Source organism: Paroedura picta, chromosome 4, assembly GCF_049243985.1.
Source record: "Paroedura picta isolate Pp20150507F chromosome 4, Ppicta_v3.0, whole genome shotgun sequence".
Classification (NCBI taxonomy): domain Eukaryota; kingdom Metazoa; phylum Chordata; class Lepidosauria; order Squamata; family Gekkonidae; genus Paroedura; species Paroedura picta.
Window position 1 is genome coordinate 87,405,644 of NC_135372.1, and position 26,456 is coordinate 87,432,099.

Genomic DNA, 26,456 nt, shown 5'->3' on the forward strand with positions numbered 1-26,456 from the left:
CAAAGTATAAGATTTCATGAGTGAAAGCTTATTTTATCAGATACCAAATCTGATGAAGTAAGCTTTTACCCACGAAAGCCTATACCCTGGAAAACCTTGTTGGTCTTGGGTGCACTTGAATTTGGTTCTGCTAGTATACAGCTGTCCTCCTGAAACTATGCAGAGGGAGACAAATTCATATGCAGCTCTGGCATGCATCCCTTTTCTCCAGGAGAAGTAATGGGAACTGCTCTCTGTGTGAAAATGAGTTGCAATTCCTGTTTATTCCCATCATCTCCTGCCTGGAGGCTGGAATCTGAATGCTAGACCTGAGAGTGAGAGAGAATCCCCTCCCTGCTTTGGCAATTTTCATGTTTCTACCATTTCTGTGGTCTAGGGTGGGGGTGTTAGAGGCTCCAAACTTTCAAGGTAGCTTCCCCCCCCCATTTTTTTTCACAAACATTGGACAAAGGGATCCAATGCTAGGGGCTCCCCATCCTGCTTCCATTATATCCAATGATAAGAAAAAATAGACTCTGTTCTGATAATAAATTCTCATTTCCCATTATGTCCTATGGTGAGAATTCAAGATCAGAATAGAGAGTCTATTTTTTCAAATCTCTGGATATAATGGAGATAGGATGGGAGCACCCTCTTTGGGAGTCCCTAGAACTGGACCCCTGGTCCAATCTTTTTGAAACTTGGAGAGAAGTCAGAGAAGAGGCTCCTGAAGCTAACCTGAAAGTTCAGAGCTTGTAACTCAAATCCCCACTCCCCCAGGCAACAGGAAAACTCCCATTAATGGCACCATTGACTTTAATGGTGGAATCACTTTGGAGACATCCAGCCAAAGCCTGATCTAAATCAGCTGATTCGGACAGCCCTTTAATAGTCCAAATCTGGTTATTCCGAACCTGAAATGGTCCAAATTTTTTTGGGAGTGCACATGCCTAGCGCTGACCCAGCTTAGTCCAGCTGACAGTGGAGTTCATCCTCTTTAAGTATTTGAAAGGTTGTCATTTGGAGGAGGGCAGGATGCTGTTCCCATTGGCTGCAAAGGAAAGGACACACAGCAATGGGCTTAAACTACAAGTACAACGATATAGGCTAGATATCAGGAAAAGAATTTTCACAGTCAGAGTAGTTCAGCCGTGGAATAGGCTGCCTAAAGAGGTGGTGAGCTCCCCCTCACTGGCAGTCTTCAAGCAAAGGTTGGATACACACTTTTCTTGGATGCTTTAGGAAGTTTTGGGCTGATCCTGCATTGAGCAGGGGATTGGACTAGATGGCCCCTTCCAACTCTATGATTCTATGATTCTATGATCAGCATGACAAGCGCTGTTTCTACTCCATGGCCAGGCTGGAACCTGAGTGGGATGGGTCTAGGACTGATGTTTCTTCCAAGAATGCTGATATCTGGTCCATGGCAGCCCTTTCTACCACCTTTCCCAGAAACTCTTAAGTGTGAGACGGGTTGGTAGTTGGTGGGCTTTTGCCGATTCAGTGATGATTTTTTCAGCAACAGGCATACCACTGCCTCTTTCAGTCCCTCTGAAAACTGAGATGGATAACAAAACTTTTTTTATGAAGCATGCTTATTTTCTTAATCTAGATCAGGCATATCCCAGCACTCACAAGCCACATATGTTCCTTTTACAGTTAAAGTGCAACTAGGTAACACATGCCAGAAATGGATGGAGATGGGTGACAGAGTTTGGTAGCAAGCCACTGGTAATGCTACCACAACCATTATAAGATGGTAGAGAGGGAATGGTGGAAGGGAAGACTTTGGCAAAAGCCAAAGCTGCATCACCAGTGCCATGGTGACATTGCTTCTGGATGGGACCTCAATGGGAAGAGGGGGGATGAACTGCAGCATTTAACCCCTTGCAAATAGGCTACTGGATAGTCTCTTCCACGCTTGGAGTACAACAAAGCAGAAATATAAAGCAAAAATCCAGTCTATCCCAGAATAAGGCGAAGCAGAAAGAAGAGAACTGAGGCCCTTGCCAACTCAAGAGGCCTGACCCAAAGAGAAAACTTGCCACCATTTTTTAATGAATCAAGTAAAAGACAATGCTCTACTGCATTAAGTAACAAACATTTCTACTTTAAATTTCTCCTTACCTCCATTGAAGGGGAGTGCTGTAGCAAGGACTACCAGGATTGCTCTGAGGTTGTGGGTAAAACACTAGAGGAGAAGTAGCAAGGGCACAATCAGCACTAAGTGGGATTTTAAGATGCTGCAGACCTGGAGCAGATGTAGGAGAGAACACATGCTGATGGCCATCACTTCCTCGGCAGTGGGAGAGGAAAGGAGAGGAGATTCTGACAAAGTATCACAGAAATAGTGAGTGACAAAGCTGTTCTGCTTAGAGAGAGAGATAACTGATCTAGTCCTCATTATGTTTGTGTAACTATAAAGCTTTTTAGGATTTATGCCTGTATCAAACAGGCTGCTTTAAAATACTGAGGCTACACATTATTTTTCAATTACCCTCAATAGATCCAAATGCATTTATCAGAAAACTCTGGTTTATGAAAACCTCTTTTACAATCCAATAAAAATTTATATATTACTGATGCAAATTATTCTCCACATTCATCACAACATGTACAGTAAACTTATAGTATTGCACACTTACTGAGATAGACTACAATCTTCCAATCTGTATTTCATAAGTTATAAATGTAACTCTCTAAGGACCTTTAAAAACTAAGGAAATATTAAATTCCTCTTCCCTGGAAGCAGATCCCAGCGAATTAGAATCACAATCATTTTTTAAGATCTAAAAATGGATTAATGAATACAACTTGCACATTGCTCTGAGAAGTTCAAGTAAAGTTCACTTTGCCCTGGCACTTAAAGCAATTATCTCAGTAATTCAGCTATATTAAGATGGGACAAGATTCCCTTAACCCAGGAACACAGCTATAAAATAAAAAATATGAATGTTCAATATGGAATAACTCACTTTACAGATATGAATACATGCAGAATACAAGAATATGATTTAAGTAATCTCAGCAAAAGACATAAATACTAGTAATGAAACGCTAAATCAAAGTTTGTGTTTGCCAAAATCTTCTTTAATTAAATCTCAATTTAAAGTTATATTTGTTTATCCGGATAGAGTTATAGTATTCTAGTAAATCTATTTTCCAAAACATTCCTTACTGGATCCGTAGAGATGGGGCTCCAAACCGTTGTCTTCTTCGTTTCATCATTTCACTGTGTGAAGCACTTTATTTGATCAAAAAACCAATCTTAAAGCCAAAAAAGTTACTGCACCTATAAATCCAACAACACTCTGCGTAGCCCAGGCACTTACTAAAGGTATTATGCACTCAGCTGCAATCCAGGTTTATCAAAAGATCATGTTAAGATGCAATTTTTAAAGCCTTATGAAAAGTTATTTATGACATCCAAAAAAGAAAAGAAGTTGAAGCTGAAGCACATTGAGAGCTACAACTGCAAAGCCAAAGATATGATTGGATCACTTTGCTACAGAGTCTATATTTCTATTTCTATTACTCATGGTTGCAACACAGAAACCACTGACAATCGTTTTTCACTTCAGCAAGCAACACTTTCAGCGAGCCACAAGGAAAACAGAATCTGAGAGAGAGGAAAGGCACATGAGCAAAGACTTTGGCAGAAGCCTGACATACCAACACGAAGGCTCACATTGCAAAAGTAGTACACAGACACTGCTCTGACCAAGAAGGCAGCTGCACTTAAGTGTGATGGAAAGACTCTCAATGTCCCGTTTTTGGATGTTAATTGAGGGAAGTATGCCATACTTTCTTGCTTACTGTTGCTTTTTATACTTATTCTATTATTATTTGCATAGCACTTATATGTATATACAGCTCTCTTACTGGATTATTTTACAAGAATCACAGAAGATACACAGGGGAGGGAAACAGTTTGCTAATCATGTTTCATTCTTGATTCATCTAATCTAAGAAAGAAAGAAATAATAAAGAACAATATGGCTCAATTACTAGGGATGTAAACAGTTGAGTCCACAAATTCCTTTTGTTTTCCTAAATAATGAGTCACGCCTTCTGGTTGTCAAATGGCAGTTTGTACCACTGACTCAAATAACAACATGATACAGTGAAGCAGTAACATCTACCAGGCCCTCCCTGTCAAAAAGATGAAGATCAGAAGACAAATTTAGACTGATGACACTGCTATTTTGTTTTTAACACCACAAGCTGTTTTAAATTTTAAATATATCAATTTTAGATTTTAAGTTAATTAAATACTAATTATTTTTTATGTTTTCAATATGATATACACTGCCCTGAGCCAGCTCACTTAGGGTGGTATGAAAGTTGAATGAATGAATGAATGAATGAATGAATGAATGAATTGATTGATTGATTAATTAATATTTTAAACCTAATCATCTGCTAATGTCATGACCTTCCATTAGAAAGGCAGTGACCCTATGCATAGCCAAAGCTATCACCCACAGTATTCCACACAACTAATCTACTGCTAAATCATTTGGCTTTTGCTCTATACCCTCAAAAAAGCATTCAAGAACTTGCAATATCCACTCAATGAGAAGAATATATATACCAACTAAACTAGAGCAAATATATAGATACAGCCTACTACTAGACAGGACAAGAGAAACACACAGCACCTTTACTATTATTTACAACTCCCCATTTCAGCCCTTCTAGAAGCTCTTTAGATAAGTGGTTTCCAACCTTGATAAATTACACACAGAGACAGAGCAACTCTTCAATGGGAGGCCTGTCGTTGATGAGAAACACAACCCAAACTTGTAATGTTATTCAAACAGCTACATCAAAATTTCTGGGGGCTTATAATGCAGAATACAAATTCTAGAAATAAATGATAAATTATAGACCAATAGAGAGAAATTTCAGAACCAAGCCTGGTAACATGCTCTAGTTGGCCAATGCTGTAACATGACCAAATAACATTAAATATACAATAACAAGCTCAATCAGTTATGTGTTCTCCAATATGATATATGCATCACCAACAAGAGACATCTGTTTATGTAATTATGCACTAGAGAAAAATGTAACAAGACACTACCTAAAGGGCAATCAGAAACCGAGAATTTTAACTTCCCAGGACATTCTATTATTTATTTCACAGTGCAACCTTTAACAACTACAGACTTCTAAATTCTTTAAAGAAAAAAAGGCTATGTAGAGTTTAGTTCTGTCAACAGACAATACAAGCATGATTGTGAAGTCTATTAATAACTTTTATATTTTTCTTAATAAGCCAAATACTTGAAATGTAATGTGGCACTGTCTGTAAAATTTGGTTGTGCCAGTTAGTAGCTGAGGCTCAGTTAGCAAGATAATTTAAAAGAATTTATAGAAGAACTTATAGAAAATATGTCACACAGCTAGATATCAAGCAAAAGGATCTACAGTTAAATAATAACCACCAAAAAATTGTGAACATGAAATTGGGATTACAGAAAAGTTTATGAATATCATATGTAAAAGATGAGAAGGGATTTCTTGATGAATTTCAAGTCACTGCTTTTGAACTGCTGAAGTAAAAACAGAGGAACTAATGCAAACTGCTGATTATTTTAATAATTCATCTGTCTTCTTAATATCAGAAGAACTATGAAAATCCAAGACCTGTTTCATCAAACACTGTGCAATCATCTGCTATGCTATACAAAACTGCTTTGCCCAGTTGACCCATTACAAGCTTGACCTTAACATTCTATTTTCTGGTATTGCAGTATTTTCTGGTATTGCAGTTAACATTTTAAATAAATAAATAAATAAATAAATAAACAAACAAACAAATAAATAAATAAATAAATAAATAAATACATACATACATACATACATACATACATACATACATACATAAAATAAACAGTTTTATCAATGCCATGGCGAACCCAAGGTAACCCAGCTGGCTGCATGTGGGGGAGTACAGAATCAAACCTGGCATGACAGATTAGAAGTCCGCATTCCTAACCACTACACCAAACTGGCTTTGTAGCCAGTTACAAAGATTAATTACGTCTTAGGGTTGGAAAATTCTTTGATATTTGCAGGGCAATGTTTGGGGTATGAAGAGACCTCCATATGGTATAATGCCAGAGAGTCTACCCTCCAAAAAAAGCTCCAGGGGTTTATTTCCCCCTCCCACTTGCATGCCCCCTTTCCCCAGAGGGCTCAGGGTGGCTTACACAGTCATGCTACTGTTGTTGTTAGTTGCAAAGCTGTGTTCGACCCATCACGATCCCATGGACAAAGATCCTCCAGGCCTTCCTGTCCTCTACCATTCCCCGGAGTCCATTTAAGCACACACCAACTGCTTCAGTGACTCCATCCAGCCACCTCATTCTCTGTCGTCCCCTTCTTCTTTTGCCCTCAAACAACAGTCATATATATATATATATTGCATATAAAATCACTAAAAGCATCAGTCTTAAAAATTACTACAATTGAAAGCAAATCTCAAAATTTCAGACACGTCACCTGCTTTCTCTTTTGAGAAGTACATTCATATTGTTGGTGATAGATAGTAACTTATAAGTTGAGCACTTTAAGTAGAGAGCCTAGTTTTTATGCTATTTCCTAGCCTAAGTCACAGCCAAGCTAAACAATTCTGTCTTAAAGGCCCTGTGGAGTTGCTGAAGGTCCCTCAGGGCCCTGATCTCATTTGGCAGAGCATTCTACCAGGCCAGCACCAAGCCTGAAATAGGCCTGGCCCTGGTTGAGGCCAATTTGACCTCTTTGGGGCCAGGGATCTTGAGCAAGTTTTACTTGCTGGATCTCAAGTTTCTTGGAAGCCATAATGAAGGCAGTCTCACAGATAATGAGATTCCCAGACCATTCAATGCTTTAAAAATGAAAACCAATACCTTGAAACTGATTCTGTCCTCAATCTAGAACCAGTGCAGCTAGGAAAGCACAGGTCAAATGTGTATTCTCCATTGGGCCCCTGTGAAAACCCGTGCAGCCACATGCTGGACCAGCTGAAGTTTTCAGAACAGCCTCAAGAGCAGCACTGCATAGAGCAACTTGCAAAAACATTTTTCTGCACACCAGATCTTCAGGTTTGTAAGAAGATCGGTCTTGTCCATTCTCAGTTTCAGTCACTGAATTTAAGCATCCAGATTAATCAACACAACCGCTGGAGAATACACACATTGTATTTATAACATGTATTTTCTGATAGACTAGTGTCAGAAATTACATTAACATCTTATTTAAAAGTAATGCTGACACACTATGCTAAGTCCTTATGCATAAATATAGTGCCATATAAAAAGCAAAACTGTCCTTTAGATGCAGTTGATGCAATTCTCATGGAAAAAAACTAGGTTCTTTGTTACAGTTTGATAATGCCTGTTTCAGTAATGCAGCTAGCAATTCCAGTTCCTGAATCAGCACCTCTTATGTTTTTAGAAGCAGATGATTATTTTTAGATCTGCTCCTCATAACAGTCTCATAACAGTCTCACCCATGGGTCAAATGATTTATTCAGAACACTATCACTCCACACTTTATTAGAAACGCATGGGAAAATGCTTTCCATTTTCTTAATATTAGACTGCACATACTAGAGAAACTGGATTCCAGCTATCATCCTCCTAAGGAAAATCAGAGATGGCTCACCAAGTACAATGGCAAAAGTTATTGGATTGTATACTTGTCAAGAGGGTAAGTAATGGAATCAGTGACTCCACACATATAATTATGTGACAAAATGAAATACAACAGCATATTTTAAGTACAGCAGTTTAGTGTAACATAACATAACCATATAATCTGTATAGTATTTAGTCAGTTTAGACCTCCTTCAATAAATTTAAAGGAAAATGTTGCTCCCACTTCTACATAAATTATCTTTGTTTTCTAAGTATAAATGTTTTACTTCTTGATTACAAACTGCTAGAAATATTGGTAATACAGAAATAGTTTTAAATAGGTTTAAAATACAGAGTTATCTGGAAACAGATTCATAAATTATCCTATTTAAGTATAAATTTGTTCTTCCACTCTATTACATATGTCACCTGTCAACAATCATGGAATTTGTCTTAGAAGGTCTTTTAGAAATTAGAGAAGACTTTTAGCCTTCAATCCTCCTCTGTTGGAATTGATGCTGTTCAACTTTGCAAAAGCAAATAGACTCCTCTGAATAATTTACAAATAAAAATACAGCCAGTCTAACCAGCTGTAGCCTTTAAGATGAGGATGTAAAGACCTTAAAGACCTAGCCCCTGCTGGGTTCTCTGTCCTCCACCAGTCTCGAAAAGCGGGGTGGGGAGGAGGGGTGGCAATCCTGACCCAAGAGGCTTTCTCCTTCAGAGTCCTTCCTGCGCCGACAATACCAAGTATTAAATGTGGGTCTTGGATGAGGATCAATCGAGAGCGTGGCCATCTGGCTAGTGTACCGCGTGCCCAATGCGGCACCAGTTGCCCTGCCAGCCCTGCTGGAGGCGGTGGCGGCCTGGAGGCTACAGTTCCCCAGACTAATAGTTCTGAGGGACCTTAACGTTCATGCTGAGCAGCCGTGCTCCAGAAATGGTGTCAACCATGGTGACACTAGGGCTCTCGCAGTTTGTTGTTGGCCCTACACATCAAGCAGGCCACACTCTGGATCTCATTTTTGGTGCAGGTCTGGATGTGGATCTGGTCACGACAACCGCCGTGCCATGGTCAGACCACTATGCCTTGAAGGCTCGGCTAGGGCTACCACTCCCGCCTCAGTTGGGCGCCGAGCAAATTTTCGCTCGCCCGTGGATCCAATTGGATTCCTGAATGCTCTGCAGGAGCCAATGCCTCCTGGCACTTCTCTCAATGGCCTAGTCAGCGATTGGCATGACAGGTTGCTGATGGCCATTGATGAGATAGCTCCCCGGCCCCGTCTCAAGCGGGTTTCCGGGTACACAGAGGAGCTTCGCAATAAGAAACGGGAACTGAGACGGCTAGAGCGAGTTTGGGGGAAGACTCATGACGAAGCCTCGAGAACATCTTATAGAATGCAGATGAAGGCCTATGAGATGGCGGTGAAGTCAGTAAAGCATAATTTTTACTCGGCTACCATCGCATCTGCAGACTCACATCCGGCTCAAGTATTTAGGATAGTTCGATCTCTTACTGCTCTAGTAGAAGGGCAACAAAATAGTACCCAATTGGACATTAGCTGCGAGGCATTTGCGAGTCACTTTGCAGACAAAATCTCGACACTCCGCCGTGATTTCCCTCCAACCTTAGATACAGAAATGAACTGGAGGCCCCTTGGTTGTCTTTGGAGAAAACAATGAGTAACTTCAGGCAACTCACGCTGACCTAAGTGGACAGGATACTAGCAACAGCAAGGCCAACCACATGCCCACTGGACCCTTGCCCATCCTGGCTCTTAAAAACAGCTGGCATAAGGATAAAGGGCCCCCTCCGGGAGATAATCAACCTATCTCTCACATATGTGTGGTTTTATGTATAGTTTCAGTTATATGTAAACCACTCTGAGCCTTCGAGGAGGGCGGTATAAAAATACAAATAAATTATAAATAAATAAATAAATAAATAAATAAATAAATAAATAAATAAATAAATATCACTAGTTTTTATGTTCACAAATCAACACCAACAGTACCAAATACCAATATGTTCCTTCAGAAACAAAACTTATAAAACACCACATTATATATTTCTCATCTGAAATGTAGATCTAGGCTTACAAACCACACAGGAGCATGATGGCTTTAAACTTAAGCCCAAGGCCAAAGTAAGTACTTCATGCAAACAGCAAGACTAAATAAAATAGAACATTTAAAATGTAAAACATTTTTAAATTAGATTCTTTTTAGATATAAGAAGTTTTTTATTTTAAAGCAGTTTGCTTTTTTAAAGAGTTTAAACATAGAAAAAACCCAAGAGGTGTGCTCATACCATCTATAGGGTATACTTTTAAAATAGTATCTGAATTTAACATAACAAAATCAGAGTCCAGTAGCACCTTAAAGATTTATTCAAGACGTGAGCTTTCAAGTGCAAGCACTCTTCCTCAGACATAGTTATGGAAGTCAGAATGTTCTCAAGGCAAAAGGGCCAGTTTTGTACACAGATCTTAGCAAATCTAGTAAATTCCATTCTTCTGAGACTGAAAAGTCATGTAAAAATCTAGGATGTAGTGCTCTGCATTCTGACATCCAGCTGTTTTACAATGACCAGCCAAGCTGCAACCTAGGAGGACCCCAAAGGAGAGTCTTTACCAGTCTGCTATTTTTCACATCCTCTCTATGCACACAGCCCACAAGCTCTGCATACACTCTTTTCATCTGTGCAGCCCTCAGTCACAGCCTGCTCTATATGACATCCTTTCAAGTAGACCAATGTGGCAGTCAGAGCAGCAGCATGCTAACACCACTCCACAGTCAGTAGAGTTGGCTTATTTTTAGCTTGCCCCTTGAAAGCAGAGGCTCACCACAATCAATCAATCGGATCCATCTATCTATCATATTTCAATTTATATCCCACTACTCCCACATAATGGCATCAATCCTTCAGGATATAAGGGAGATGCGAGAGTTGAGAGTCCCCTGCAGCTAGCTGATGATGGACAGCCAGGTTGAAAGGACCTGGTGGTGTGAGAAGAGCTGGACACCTGAGGACCTCGAGGGGATTTGTGGAGACACCTCAATGACCTGGGAGAACTTGTGGAGAGGGCTTGCCACCAGCACCAGGCCTGCAGCAGCGTGCTGTGAAACCAGACACCTTTTCAAGCTGGCACACCATTACATGGGCGGTGGAAGTGAAGGGGGCACCTGTAGAGTGTCGAAAGAGTGGATGGACTGTGACCTGGGTTTGCCATCAGTGTCTGGGACACCAAAGGTGCATTGAACTGAGGAGATCTATCCTGAGGGGGCGACACAGTATCCCAGGAGTGGGAAGGTGGTAGCAGACCTCCCTCAGGCTCAACCTGTTGGACTGGCAGCTGGGAAAAATCCTGGAGATGGGATGTTTTGTAGCGGTGACGGTCTCAAGCAGGGTTGCCTGAAATTCAACCCTTCCAATACATAGGTCTGGTGACTGGTTATGAAGGGGCCAGACCAGGAAAAATCCCTTCCCTGAATGGACAGTGTGCAGATGGAGATCTTGCCCTCAGCCAAAATAAATTCAGGAGAAAGTTGAAATGGCCCAAGGGGTCTTACATTACTGGCCATCTATTCACTGATGCTGCTGCCATCTGAGTAGAAGACTTGATCATCTTGTAGACCTGCATCAGAGCCATCCCATGGAGCCTCCATTTAGGTGCAGCATAACCAGGTTCCATATCCTCTGAACTCTGCCTGCATAGGGGTTGCTTCTGTGAGATAAATCCTGTCACTGGGACAAATCAAAATGGCTATGACTGTGAGCCAAAAGGTCCGAATTAGCTGAAGAGTTTGGCACACTTTTCGACAAGCAGAGCTTCTTCACGCATTTGGCCTTGCCCTGCAGCAAGGGCTTGGCTGCAGCTACAGAAGCATGCCACTCATGAGCCTGCAGTCTTTCTTGCACCTGAAGTTAAAAAAGCACTGATTCACCTCACTCCCAGAAATCAGGGAGGAAAGGGGATAGAATGAGGTGAAGAAGGATTGGAGAGGAAGGAAAACAGAAAAGAGGGGAAAAAACGGTAAATTATGAAAACTGAGAGAAGATTAACAGAACAAACTGACAAGAGGTTAAAGATTTTAGGCCTGAAGAGGCTAAATACTCTCTCTATGTTGAAGCAGGAAAGAAACAAGAGGGTTGACACCCACAGACTGGAGATAAGAAGTTGAAAATTGTTCTTTCCTCTCTGAGTGGATGGCGGCAATCACCCTTCTGTATGTCTTCCACCTCAGAGGAAAAAGCAGCCTTTTTTCTGGATGAACTGATTGCTATAGTCTGGCAATCAGTCATCATCCAAAAAGAACTCCAGGCCCCACCTGGAGAATATAAACCTATTAAGAAACTGGCATAGGCTGAAAGTATTTTTCTTCTTTTTATTTAGGATGAGCCAAAATGGGATCCGGATATACAAGCAAGAATTCAAATAGCTTAATCACAAGTATTCAAATATCAAAGTGGCCATCAGCTCTTAAGTAAGTGACAGCTGCTTTGATATTTGAATACTTGCGATTAAGCTATATTAAAGCACTTCAGAGAATCTTATAGAAAATTAAGAACATTTAAACATTTGTTAAGAATTTACTGGAGAGCCACTGATGACAATCTTGGTTTTGAAAACAGCTTGTATCTCTGGATCCCGTTTTGGCTCATCCTAAATAAAAGGAAGAAAAATATTTTCAACCTACGCCAGTTTTTTAACAGGTTTGGCTTCACATAATTGGCCGGTCCCTTGTTTTTTGTCATTCGCCCACCTGGAGAATGGCAACCATAGATCTCAGCTAGTAATGATGACATTCAGTTCTTAAAGCTACAAGTACTACTGCTATTATTTGGCATAGGGGATTAACCCTCCAAAGTGTGTGTTTCTTGGTTTCAGAGGTGGTTTCCAGATTTCTAGAAAGATCCAGCTTGTCATTCATGGCTCTAAAGATCCATATTTAAGTATCCACAGATTTAATCATGCTGAGAATTAGATATAGCATGTCATGCAGGGCAGTGGGTAAATCTGACGCCTCATGAATCTGCCACATCCCTATTAGCTTAGAGTAAATGAGTAAACTACAACCACCCCAAAGTCCATTAAAAAGAGCAGTACAACAAAAATAAAGGTAAAGGTAAAGGTATCCCCTGTGCAAGCACCGAGTCATGTCTGACCCTTGGGGTGACGCCCTCCAGCGTTTTCATGGCAGACTCAATATGGGGTGGTTTGCCAGTGCCTTCCCCAGTCATTACCGTTTACCCCCCAGCAAGCTGGGTACTCAAGCTGGGTAACAACAAAAATACCATTACTATAAAAAGAACCATTTGCAAATTACCTTAAAAGAAAAACTGCTGAAACGTCGCTCAATTTTAAACATCTAAGCCAATTTCTAAAAAGGTAACTCATGAATATTTAGATCTTGGTTCTCAATTAAATATAAACTTTCATTCACATTATAGGACAAGACAGAAGACTCTTATTTCCTACATAAATCATGAAGGCAGAACATCATTATTTTACCAATTACCAGTTCATGTGACCTATAATCCTCAAACCATGAAGTATCTTCCAAATTTTAAAAATACAGAAATCACAAAGTAAATTAAAATGTCAAGCCAATTTTAACACACTATTTTGTTCCCTACCACTTTATTCCTAACTATGCAATTCTATAGCATCATGAGTACATGAAAACTAGTAATGCACAGAATCCATGTCTATGTATAACCCCAGCCTAATGTTTCATAAAATATATCTGAAAAATTGCAAAACATTACCATCACTATACGTATATGGCACCTCTTTCTGCTGACTAATTTAAGATAATGTCCCCACAACACTGGTAGCTTCTCAGTGTGTGGTATCAATCATACTGATTTGAATGTATGGAAGGAAAATGTACTGCCACCACTTCCTTTAAATAGCAGTGAGTACAACACCAGATTATATTATCCCTCCATTCATCATTATTAAATGAAAATATTTTAAAAGGGAAATCTCCATTATCTCTCAATATCATAGTTCAGTATGTGGTTGTAAGGTCTTAAGAAAAATAAAATTTATACTCACAAGCTTCCTCTTCTAGGGAGACTGAGTTCCTTCTGAGGGGAAAAAATAAAAGCAAATCAGAAAAGATTCCCAATCTCAGCTTTTTATTCAGATCAGCTCCACTAATGTAACTGATGTGGAATGTCAGCCATACATTTAAGATCATTAGTCACAGGATTAAGAAGCCTCAGCAATCAGTTCATATGAATCTAAAATAGCCAAGAAAATGTATGAATTTGCATTTGCACACTAAAATAGGCCGTCAGTTCACATATTTTAACATTCGTTAAAAATAATTAAAGATAATTGATATAAATTTGTTACAAGTATAGAAGTAAAAATATTCATTAAATATTTCTATATTTTACATGCTGTAAATGTATAATTGCACCACTAGATGGTATCATTATCCGGTTTGGCAATCTTGTAATAGTATGAGGTAAAAATTAGCAGTATTCTGAAACTAATTCTATAGTGAGTTTAAAAGTTAATCATAGAAAGAACTATTTCATCACTTTTGGAAACATCCAGCTGTTCAAATTAAATCTAATATAGTTTCTGGAAGAGTATTTACAAATCTTTTAAAGCTAGATTTAATTCTATTCACATTACTAGAGTATTCACATTTTTTGTTCTACACAATCATATAAACCTAGCATGATCTCTCAATTACTTGAAATTTTACTATACTTTGGGCTCTGTTCTCATTAAGGTGGTAAACCTGAGTCGGGAATGTCCCACTTCTGGCTTCAAATGAGGATATGCATAGAGTTTATATAGTGTCATTCAAGATCCCTCAACTGCTATCCCGCTCCCCACCAAAAAATGTGTCAGAGCACTAGAGCTGTGGTTCTCAACCTTCCTAATGCTGCGACCCTTTAATACAATTCCTCATGTTGTGGTGATTCCCAACCATAAATTTATGCAAGTGTTCTTTCACAGAAATTAAACCGAAACTGACCAATGGCATGAAGATCCATTGTTCATGATGATATATAACGTATTTGCTGGCGTATAAAACTCCTGGGCATATAAGACGACCCCCCAACATTTCCACTCAAAATACAGTACTATAGGCCACTATCCCCCTTCAAGGATCGCTGCCTTGTTGTGGCAAGGGGGCTTGCGTAGTTCAGTGAAGCTATGAGCTATACCGTGCAGGGCCACCCAAGACGGACAGGTCATAGCTGAGAGCTCTGACAAAAGGTGATCCACTGGAGAAGGAAATGGCAAACCACTCCAGTATCTTTGCCATGAAAACTCTATGGACAGTTCCAATAGGCATAACGATATGACGCTGGAAGATGAGCCCCTCAGGTCGGAAGGTGTCCAATATGCTACTGGGGATGAGCAGACGGCTAGTACGAGTAGCGCCAGAATGAATGAAGCGGCTGGGCCAAAGCCGAAAGGACGCTCAGTTGTGGAAGTAACTGGTGGCGAAAAGACAGTCTGATGCTGTAAAGATTTTTATTCCATAGGAACCTGGAACGTCAGATCCATGAATCAAGGCAAGCTGGACGTGGTTAAACAAGAAATGAGAAGACTGAACATCGACATTTTAGGAATCAGTGAACTAAAATGGACAGGAATGGGTGAATTTAATTCAGATGACCATCAGGTATACTACTGTGGACAAGAATCTCGCAGAAGAAATGGAGTAGCCTTCATAATCAATAAGAGAGTAGGAAAAGCAGTCTTGGGATACAATCCCCAAAATGACAGAATGATCTCAGTTCGAATCCAAGGCAAACCATTCAACATCACAGTGATCCAGGTCTATGCCCCAACCACTGCTGCTGAAGAGGATGAAGTTGATCAGTTCTATGAAGCCCTACAACACCTTCTAGAAGCAACGCCAAAAAATGATGTGCTTATCATCATGGGGGATTGGAATGCTAAAGTAGGAAGCCAAAAGATAACCGGGATAACAGGCAGGTTTGGCCTTGGAGTACAAAATGAAGCAGGGCACAGGCTGGTAGAATTTTGTCAAGAGAATACAATGGTCATAGCAAACACTCTTTTCCAGCAACCCAAGAGACAACTCTACACATGGACATCACCAGACGGTCAACACAGAAATCAGATTGACTATGTGCTCTGCAGCCAAAGATGGAAAAGTTCTATCCAGTCAATAAAAACAAGACCAGGAGCTGATTGTGGTTCAGATCATGAGCTTCTTGTTGCAAAATTTAGGCTTAAATTGAAGAAAGTAGGGAAAAGCACTAGGCCACTCAGGTATGAACTAAATCATATCCCCGACGAATACACAGTGGAGGTGACAAATAGATTTAAGGAATTAGATCTGATAGACAGAGTGCCTGAAGAACTATGGACGGAGGTTCGCAACATTGTACAAGAGGTAGCAACTTAAACCATCCCAAAGAAAAAGAAATGCAAGAAATCAAAATGGCTGTCTGAGGAAGCTTTACAAATAGCTAAGGAGAGAAGGGAAGTGAAAGGCAAGGGAGAAAGAGAAAGATACACCCAATTGAATGCAGAATTCCAGAGAAAAGCTAGAAGAGATAAGAATGCCTTCTTAAATGAACAATGCAAACAAATAGAAGAAAACAATAGAATGGGGAGGACCAGAGATCTTTTCAAGAAAATTGGAGATATGAAGATAACGTTTCATGCAAAGGTGGGTATGATAAGGGACCAAAATGGTAGGGACCTCACAGAAGCAGAAGAGATTAAACAAAGGTGGCAAAATTATACAGAAGAACTATACAAGAGCGAGCTTAACATCCCTGATGACCACAATGGGGTAGTTACTGACCTGGAGCCAGACATCCTGGAATGTGAAGTCAAATGGGCCTTAGGAAGTCTGAGCAACAATAAAGCTAGTGGTAGTGACAGCATTCCAGTTGAACTATTCAAAATCTTAAAGGACGATGCAGTAAAAGTGCTACACTCAATATGCCAGCAAATTTGGAAAACTCAACAATGGCCACAGGATTGGAAAAGGTCAGTTTACATTCCAATCCCAAAGAAGGGCAATGCCAAAGAATGTTCAAACTACCGCACCATTGCACTAATTTCTCATGCTAGCAAAGTTATGCTCAAAATCCTACAAGCTAGGCTCCAGCAATATGTGGACCGAGAACTTCCAGAAGTACAGGCAGGATTTCGAAGAGGCAGAGGAACTAGAGATCAAATTGCCAACATACGCTGGATCATGGAGAAAGTTAGGGAGTACCAGAAGAACGTCTACTTCTGCTTCATTGACTATGCTAAAGCCTTTGATTGTGTGGAGCACAACAAATTGTGGCAAGTTCTTAAAGAGATGGGAATACCAGAGCATCTTATTTGTCTCTTGAGAAATTTATATGCAGGTCAAGAAGCAACAGTGAGAACTGAACATGGAATCACTGATTGGTTCAAAATTGAGAAAGGAGTTCGGCAAGGCTGTATACTGTCGCCTTGCCTATTTAACTTGTATGCAGAGCACATCATGAGAAATGCGGGATTAGAGGAGTCACAAATTGGGATCAAGATTGCAGGGAGAAATATCAACAACCTCAGATATGCAGATGATACCACTCTAATGGCAGAAAGTGAAGAGGAACTAAAGAGCCTGTTGATGCGGGTGAAGGAGGAGAGTGCAAAAGTTGGCTTGAAACTTAACATCAAGAAAACAAAGATCATGGCATCCGGCCCTCTCAATTCCTGGCAAATAGAAGGGGAAGAAATGGAGATAGTGACAGATTTTATTTTCCTGGGCTCCAAGATCACTGCAGATGGGGACTGCAGCAAAGAAATTAAAAGACGCTTGCTCCTGGGGAGGAAAGCTATGGCAAATCTAGACAGCATCCTAAAAAGCAGAGACATCACCCTGCCAACAAAAGTGCGTTTAGTCAAGGCTATGGTCTTCCCAGTTGCAATGTATGGCTGCGAAAGTTGGACCATAAGGAAGGCTGAGCGTCAAAGAATTGAGGCTTTTGAACTCTGGTGCTGGAGAAGACTCTTGTGAGTCCCTTGGACTGCAAGGCGAACAACCCGGTCAGTCCTAGAGGAGATCAGCCCTGACTGCTCTTTAGAAGGCCAGATCCTGAAGATGAAACTCAAATATTTTGGCCACCTCATGAGAAGGAAGGACTCCCTGGAGAAGAGCCTAATGCTGGGAGCGATCGAGGGCAAAAGAAGAAGGGGACGACAGAGAATGAGGTGGCTGGATGGAGTCACTGAAGCAGTAGGTGCAAACTTAAATGGACTCCGGGGAATGGTAGAGGACAGGAAGGCCTGGAGGATCATTGTCCATGGGGTCGCGATGGGTCGGACACGACTTCGCACATAACAACAACAACAAGGCCACTATGGGCAGCTATGTCTATCCCAACTGAAGTGCACCCGGCATATAGGACGACCCCCCCCACTTGGAGGCATGTTTTTCAGGGGGGAAAAGTAGTCTTATACGCCAGCAAATACTGTAAATTGTTTTTCCCCCCCCTGGGGTTTCTCAGTTCAGTTCTGCCTCTTGTCCCATGATTATCTCGCTCTTTTCCGTTGCTCCATAAAGATGAACACTCTATCTTGATGTACCCCACAAGGCTGTTGTGTCGATGGTGCCCCTCGCCAAGCTGTTTGCCCTGCCACGACCCCCGTGAATGGGTTGTTCGACCTCCAGGTTGAGAACCACTGCACTAGAGAGACTAGAACCACCCTCCCTGACATTATTTTCTTTCTAGAAGGAGTTTTTGTTTGGTTTTTAAGGATTCAAGCTACCATTTGCAATTTGAAGCAGTATACTCAGTACAGAGTTATCACAGTTTTGATAACAGGGCCATATTTTTTTGGTAGTTATGATCAGGGTTGAGCATAAATCGAAAATATATCGTTTGGTTTGTGGCATACTTCATTTGCAAACCACAGAGTGACACAAACTACAAATGGATTGGTTCCTACTAGGGGTGACCACTTTGGCATGGTTTGGCTGCCTCGTCCATCACCGAAGCCCGAGGCAGCCGGTGCCGTGGTGCAGAGGGGTGGCAGCAGCAGTCTGCCAGCTGGCTTTGGTGATTGCTGAGGCGGCCAAACTGCACCAAAGTGCTCACCCCAAGTTCCTACTAACCCAGCCAATCTTTGTCATACCAGCAAAACAAATTTTGAGTCCAGTGGCAACAGACCAATATGTCTAACCTCTTGAATTTGTCATACCAGAATTAAGTTTCATCTTGTTTAGCTTCATCCAGCTCATTATTAACTCCAAATACTAATTCAGAACATAAAACCATCCTCAAAACCTGCCCTGTGACAATCGAGAAGGACGGTCTATAAAAATAAAGTAGTAGTAGTAGTAGTAGCAGCAGCAGCAGCAGCACCAGCAGCAATTTTATTAATGGAAAAGACAGGTAGATCTGGCTATCATCTGCATATTGGGTGACACCTGTTGACATAGCCTAGTAGTCACATCTATACACATAAAATCATGACGGTACACCCTGACAAAATGCTGAAGGTTCCAAAGTCTCCTACTGGTGGAATCTCTCTCCTCAGGGCCAATTGCTGCTAATGCTTAGGATTCCGCATGGAAACCCCCCCCCCACACACACACACCCCTTCCTTCAGGCCTGCTGTGAAGGAAACCCCATGACTGAGGCAAGGGACACGTTTCCAAGAGCAACGCAGGGGAACCAGTGGGCGTGCGTGTGCATTCCTTTTAAGGGAGGGAAACCTTCTGCCTAATGGCTGGCTCACAGGGAGGGCACAGAAAAGCCCCTTCTCACTTATCATACTGCTGTGGCTGGCCTTGCTACTGAAGACGAGCCATACATGTCTCTTCTCTACTCTCTGAACCTTTGAAGCTACCACACAGGGTTTTTGTGCAGATGAAACTGGATGTCATTGCAGAGGTTCTTTTTCCTCCTGTTCCATCTCCACAACAACCTGTGTGGGAGGCCTCAAATGTTTCTTTTGCAGAACAGCCCTTCCCACCTTCCAAAGCAGCCATTTCTGCCTGAAGAGATGAACTTTGTAGTCTGGAGATGAGGAGTAATTCCAGATCTCCAACCCCCACCTGGACATTTGATATCCCTCAGTTGGAAATAGAGCCTCAAAGGGGTATAATGACTCCACAGCCAACCAACCAGCCACATAATGCTCCCGGCCTATTTCATATCAAGAAAAGATTGCAGAGGCGGTAAGGTTACCTGATAGGTGGAGGTTCTGGAATTCCCCATTTCCTAGATAAGCGTGAACCTGACTTGGGTCAGGACAGTTGTGCACAGAAAGGTCAGGACAGTTGTGCACAGAAAGACCTCCACTTAGGGTTGCCAGGTTCCAAGGGCAATGGGGCAGAATAGCAATCCCCAAATACTATCTTCTGAGAAAGGCTGGTTTAGAGGAAGCCAGCTCTGTAGTACTGTTTGTCAGGGATGAGTACAGTTGTTGGCATGTCTTCATACTTTCTGTGATCTATGAAGACAGACAATGGCACGTGGAGAGAAATTCACAGGAATCTTGATTTACTCTGTAATGGTACTCTATCTTGCCATGTGTGGTTTAGATGTTGGCTGGGTTTTTCCTGATTGGGCCTCTGAGGTCCAGTCAACCTTCCAAGATAAGGAACAGCACTATACCAGCGGTCTCAGAATAGACAGCTCAAAAATCGTGTATTTCAGATGGTTATTCAAAGCAGCAACATCTATGACAAGGGCTTCTGCCATTCTTCTTCACTGGGGGGCACCCAAGTCAGATTGTCTAAGTGATCACAAGGCTGTCATGTACACATGCATTAATGGGCCATCAAGACACTCAATTACTCCTTCCTGCTAGTAATCTCCTTCATCCCGCTTTGTAATACCTTAGATCTATCAGCGTATGCAAACATTTGGCCACACTTTTTGCCAATAAACAGGTATCATCCTCTCTTGAGAAACATCCAGTTCTCAGAAACAAGCTCATCAAGCTATTGTTTCGGCTTCCAGTACATAGATCTTGGCCTCAGGATACATTTTTGCTATAAGGCCCACTAAACTGTGTTCAGTGATCAGTACACTTGTGATCAGTGCACTTGTACTCTTTACTGGCTTCCAATGTTGTCATTCACTGCGACTTTGCCAGTCATGTGACAATCCTGTCCAATCTGCAACTTTTCTGGAATAGATATATACCACTGGACTGTACTCTGAAGCCACGCATTTTCTTCCGTATTATTTCTTGGGAACTTGTATGTTTGTTATTCCCCCAATAGTGAAATTTGTCATCCTTTATTTAAAGGATTTTCTACCTGGGGATAAAAACCCCATAAACATTTATAAAAAGATCCTGCAGTTACTCAGCCTCTTGCTGATATATTCAATAAATATTCAAATTCCCCATAATTCCCCTTGAAGCACCCATTTCAGGTAACAGTTTCTTTGAAAATGATTTAGTGCATTGTTGCAACATTTTTTTTAATTGAAGAATAAATTTCTGTCAATGTACATGCATACTAGTTCATATGGCATAATTTCATAGTGATTTCACTTAGAAGAAGAAGAGTTGGTTCTTATAGTACTTATAGTACTTTCATCCTGTTGAAATACATGGCAGTAGCCCAATGCTATAAAACAGATTTTAACTCTGCATTTGTATAGGAAACAAAATAGATCATCCCATTACAAAGTCCTGTCCTCCAAAATTAATATCCCTGGAGAATTTCTTTCAGATTTACAAATTAATGACAGATCCCACTCATTAGCTTTTATGATACCCAACTGTATCTTAAACATTCTAATAAGCTAATTGAGCAAGAGGAAATGGAATCAATTTGCCTGCTAAACACCACCAAGTTCTGTCTTCTACTCTTTTCAAATTAGATATACCACCATTCTGCAACAGAACAGTTTATTCAGTTAGCTGTGCTTTATTTTAGCTTTGAAAGCTTCAGCAAAATTATCTGAGCCAGTTAGGTTGGGAATTTTAATTGTAGGATGTAATATGGGTCACGTTGTTCACTACCTTAAGACAGCAAGCACTGAGAGAGGTGGTATAATAAAATAAAATAAATGTTTAAAAATTTTAATGTTTTAACTATTTTGTAAACTGTCCCAAACTCACTCGTGGTAGATCTATAAATCTAATAATTAATTAATTAATCAATGGAACCCAGCGCACTAAAAATAGTATTTGAGAGATTTTATCTCTGTTGATCTTGACATTAACAATATTTGTAGTATAATGTATACAAACTTTATAAATAAGTAATTACATTCTCCTACAATTTACATAGGGCTGAATAAAACATTACCCTGCAAGGAGCAGTTGGAGGCGTGACCTAACCAGTGTGGAGGACTTCCCCCACTGAAGGAGCTCTGCCTTTCCTCCACTCTTTTTTGTCCTTTAAGAGGCTTCTCCTCTTCACATCTAAACCACAGTGAAGCTTTGCTCCACAGCTAAGCTGGGAAGGGGAAAAGGGAGGGTTTTCCAGGCCACAATGCTGCCAGAAGCAATTGACTTCTGCACCAGTGCAACAGAGGGAATGGGCAACAAAAGCAAACTTCAAAGGCCATGCTGACACTCTGACTACCTACTTACATCCCTGCTCAATGCTGTTTCTGTTGTTAGGGTTCCTTTTAACTCTTCTGTGTGAAAGCAGCTCAAAACAGCAGTAGTTAATCATATAAAACAAGTCCAACATCCCTTACGCAAGAGATAACCATGACCCAAGCAAACATATGACAGAGCAACTGGATTCTGCTGTCAAGTGATCAGAAATGCCTAGAACACAGAAAAAAATGGAAATTTCTATCCCTGAAGCTTGGCAAACAATCACAGAGTGTTTGCAAAAATGCTAGACTGTGTTTTAGGTTTTACTGTATACCACCTATGTTCATCTGAGTTGTGGCTATCTGTATCTACTTGAACTTTTATGCCATTAAAATCTATATCTATATCAGAATAGAACTCATTGATTTCTCAGTGCACTGAGATCACGGTCTGTTTACTAAGCTTCAGCATGCAATGCGAAATGTCTATAATCATCCAAAATAAGTACAGGATACTGCACATAGGAACCCGCAAGAACTTGCAGGGTTTATTTCCCTCTCCTCCACTATTTACTCCTCCTCTTTCTTGAAGGTCCTGATAGAATTTCCCCCTTCCACAAGTCCTCTCCTTCACCAGCCAACCTACCTTTATCTCCTCTCCATTTTTAGTATTCTGCCCTACTTTATCCCTGGCACCCTCTACAAAGGAAAACTATGGCCCAGTTACATGGAGCTGCACACTGGGGAACCTGTAAGGACGTCTATTTTTCCATGTCAAATCCCTCACAGTACTTTTTCTTTCTTTCTACCTGGCAATACCCATATCCTCAACCTTCTCTACTTCATTGCCTCTTCCCCACCAACCCATAAATTGAAGGACTGCAATCTGGATTTTCAGATAGTTAGGTGGATAGGGAATTGGTTAGAGAATCGCACTCAAAGAGTTGTTGTCAATGGTGTTTCATCAGACTGGAAGGAGGTGAGTAGCGGGGTACCTCAGGGCTCGGTGCTCAGTCTGGTACTTTTTAATATATTTATTAATGATCTAGATGAGGGGGTGGAGGGACTACTCATCAAGTTTGCAGATGACACCAAATTGGGAGGACTGGCAAATACTCCAGAAGATAGAGACAGAGTTCAACGAGATCTGAACACAATGGGAAAATGGGCAAATGAGAACAAGATGCAATTTAATAAAGACAAGTGTAAAGTTCTGCATCTGGGTCAGAAAAATGAAAAGCATGCCCAATGGATGGGGGATACGCTTCTAGGTAACTGTGTGTGAACGAGACCTTGGGGTACTTGTGGATTGTAAACTAAACATGAGCAGGCAGTGTGATGCAGCGGTAAAAAAGGCGAATGTCATTTTGGGCTGTATCAACAGGGGCATCACATCAAAATCACAAGATGTCATAGTCCCATTGTATACAACACTGGTCAGACCACACCTGGAGTACTGTGTGCAGTTCTGGAGGCCTCACTTCAAGAAGGACGTAGATAAAATTGAAAGGGTACAGAGGAGAGCGACGAGGATGATCTGGGGCCAAGGGGCCAAGCCCTATGAAGATAGGTTGAGGGACTTGGGAATGTTCAGCCTGGAAAAAAGGAGGTTGAAAGGGGACATGATAGCCCTCTTTAAGTATTTGAAAGGTTGTCATTTGGAGGAGGGCAGGATGCTGTTCCCGTTGGCTGCAGAGGAAAGGACACACAGTAATGGGTTTAAACTACAAGTACAACGATATAGGCTAGATATCAGGAAAAAATTTTTCACAGTCAGAGTAGTTCAGCCGTGGAATAGGCTGCCTAAGGAGGTGGTGAGCTCCCCCTCACTGGCAGTCTTCAAGCAAAGGTTGGATACACACTTTTCTTGGATGCTTTAGGATGCTTTGGGCTGATCCTGTGTTGAGCAGTGGGTTGGACTAGATGGCCTGTATGGCCCCTTCCAACTCTATGATTCTATGATCTTTTATCTGACTTTCCATCTTCAGCTGTACTTATTATTTATTTACTTCATTCATAGGCCACCTTTCTCCAAAACAGGAATTCCATAATCCTGTAACCCATTTTATCCTCTGAACAATTTTTATCTATCTATCAGATATCTATCTATCACAATTATATAATTCCCTCCCCTGAAGCTCAGGGCGGTTCATATGAAACATAGAGGTACACTGGGTCCAGACCGTGTATGGCCTTTAAGGTAATCACCAGAACCTTAAGACTGAGCAGCAGTGGAGTGGGAGTAAAAAACTGTTCTAGAACTGTTCAAAGAATACCATTCTGCCTTGACAATTGCCTAGTATTAAGCTGGAGTTCTCAAACAGAACAATGCTCAAGAATAGAGATCACATCACTCTACCATTAGACAGATCATATATAGCTAAGGACATTCTAGATCCAAAGACTTAATCTTGCTTCCTTTCTGGAGAGCTCTAATATGCTCATGAAGCTTCCAGATCATCTTTATAATGAGATACTCGATGCCTTCACCTTTCAGGAAAGCCCATCATACCTTCTCTAGTGATTCAGCATAATTCCATTTCCCTCTGCTCCTAGCCAATGAGTACATGACAGCTTAGTGAGATCATACAGACAATGGCTAACTAGTCAATCCACCCTACCTCCCAACTTATTTCTCTTTTACTGTATTTTAATCTCCAGTTTTAATTTTCATTCATGAAAACTGAAACTTAATTAATCTTATAAAAAATATATAGTCTTGCACTTCACTTTAGAAAAATTTCCTCTGGCAACTGTAGTACTTTCAAATACTCAAGAAAAACTAAAATTGTGCTCAGACATAAAAATAATAACCAGATCACAAAATGTGATTCTAGGTGTTAAAATGAAATAATACCTCTTTGTCAGTTTTACAATGATAAAAGTTCTAATGGTGAAATATAAAATGTCAGACATGCCATCTGTGCTAAGCCAAACTCGCTGGATTAATTTACAGATCATCCTAACAGTGGCAAACGGCCTACATTTGCAAGCACATTGAAGTCTTCTGCCTGACAGGAGAGAATTAAAGCAGTACTTTTACCTCTGAAAAGTAATTTTCCATTCTTATTTTTTGAGTGAAAATCCCCTCATCACTTTATTTTGTACTCCGATAAGAGTTTAATTATTCAACCATATTACACAGGTCAAAAGGTCTGGGGTGAATGGAAACAGCATTTGTTAAAAGGCCAGAATGCATATGGCATATTAACCTGTCTCACAGAACAGTTTGCTAGAAACAGCAAACTCAATAAGGTGGCACAGATCCAAAGTTAGCCTGTGTCCACAAGGGCATCACATGAGGAAAGTTAAGCTGCAGAACTATTTTCTGCACTGAGATTTTGTTAACAGAGTTGTTGCTTTTAGTTATGTTTCTCGTAGCCTATTATAGTCTATGACTTTTAAACTAATGCCAAAGTCACAGTTAACCACTGTAGCAAAAAGAACAATTGCTGAGGCTTAATCTACTATAGTTCAGCTGAAACTGAAAAGGCAGCCAACTTGTTTACAGTACTTCTCTAGCTGCTCTAAATTGTGGACTATTATTCTATGACAGTACCACAAACATTGGACTCATACCACCATCATGTTCCTAAAATTCAGATATAAACGTAGGACAGAGGAGGGGACCTAACTTTTTTAACATCAAAATATAAGGATAATCATATCACCCAAAAGAAGACAGATATAGAGCAGTGATTCTCAACCTTCCTAATGCAACGACCCTTTAATGTTGTGGTGACTCCCAACCATAAAATTATGCTTCTTTCACAGAAATTAAACCGAAACTGACCATTGGCGTGAAGATCCATTATTCATGATTGTACATAAACTGGGTTTTTTCTGGGGTTTCCAGTTCAGTTCTGCCTCTTGTCCCACTATGCCGATCTCACTCTTTTTCACTACTCCAGACAGACGAACGCACTATCTCGATCTACCCACAAGGCTGTTGCATGGATGGTGCCCCTACGGCCAAACTGCTTGCCCTGCTGCGACCCCCAGGTTGAGAACCACTGATATAAAGGACGGTTAATTCCCCACATCCTTTTTGATATATGTACCTTCCCAGCCAATCCCTACCATCATCCCTGTTTCATAAATTAACAGGGAAGACATTGGAATGGACAGTTACCATCAAATATAGTTTACCTGTTTGACATAAGAAATAAAGCATCAGATCTCCCAAAACATACCCAACACCATCACTTTGAGAATGATCTGATAGGTAAACTGGTGGACAATGTACTGAATTCAGTGGGGTTAGTGCAAATATAATCTGTACACCGCCCGTGGCGCCGCGGGCGCCACGGACTAAATAAAACAGTAAGGGGTTCTGGGGCGGG

The 26,456-nt window shown here is 40.8% G+C and overlaps 1 protein-coding gene across 8 annotated transcripts in view; it reads right to left on the reverse strand.

Moving 5' to 3' along the window:
• Positions 1 to 26,456, reverse strand: part of MAST2 (microtubule associated serine/threonine kinase 2) — a 219,837-nt gene that overhangs the window by 127,936 nt on the left and 65,445 nt on the right. For 4 of the 8 annotated variants that reach the window (XM_077333902.1, XM_077333901.1, XM_077333904.1 and 1 more), the window contains 2 exons: positions 13,670 to 13,701; positions 2,107 to 2,307 (listed from right to left, as the gene is read on the reverse strand). In XM_077333902.1, the coding sequence (XP_077190017.1) occupies positions 2,107 to 2,307; positions 13,670 to 13,701 (233 nt within the window). Of the gene's footprint in view, positions 1 to 2,106; positions 2,308 to 3,157; positions 4,039 to 13,669; positions 13,702 to 26,456 lie in introns of those variants that run through there. The other 4 variants (XM_077333906.1, XM_077333905.1, XM_077333909.1 and 1 more) reach the window with 2 other exon arrangements.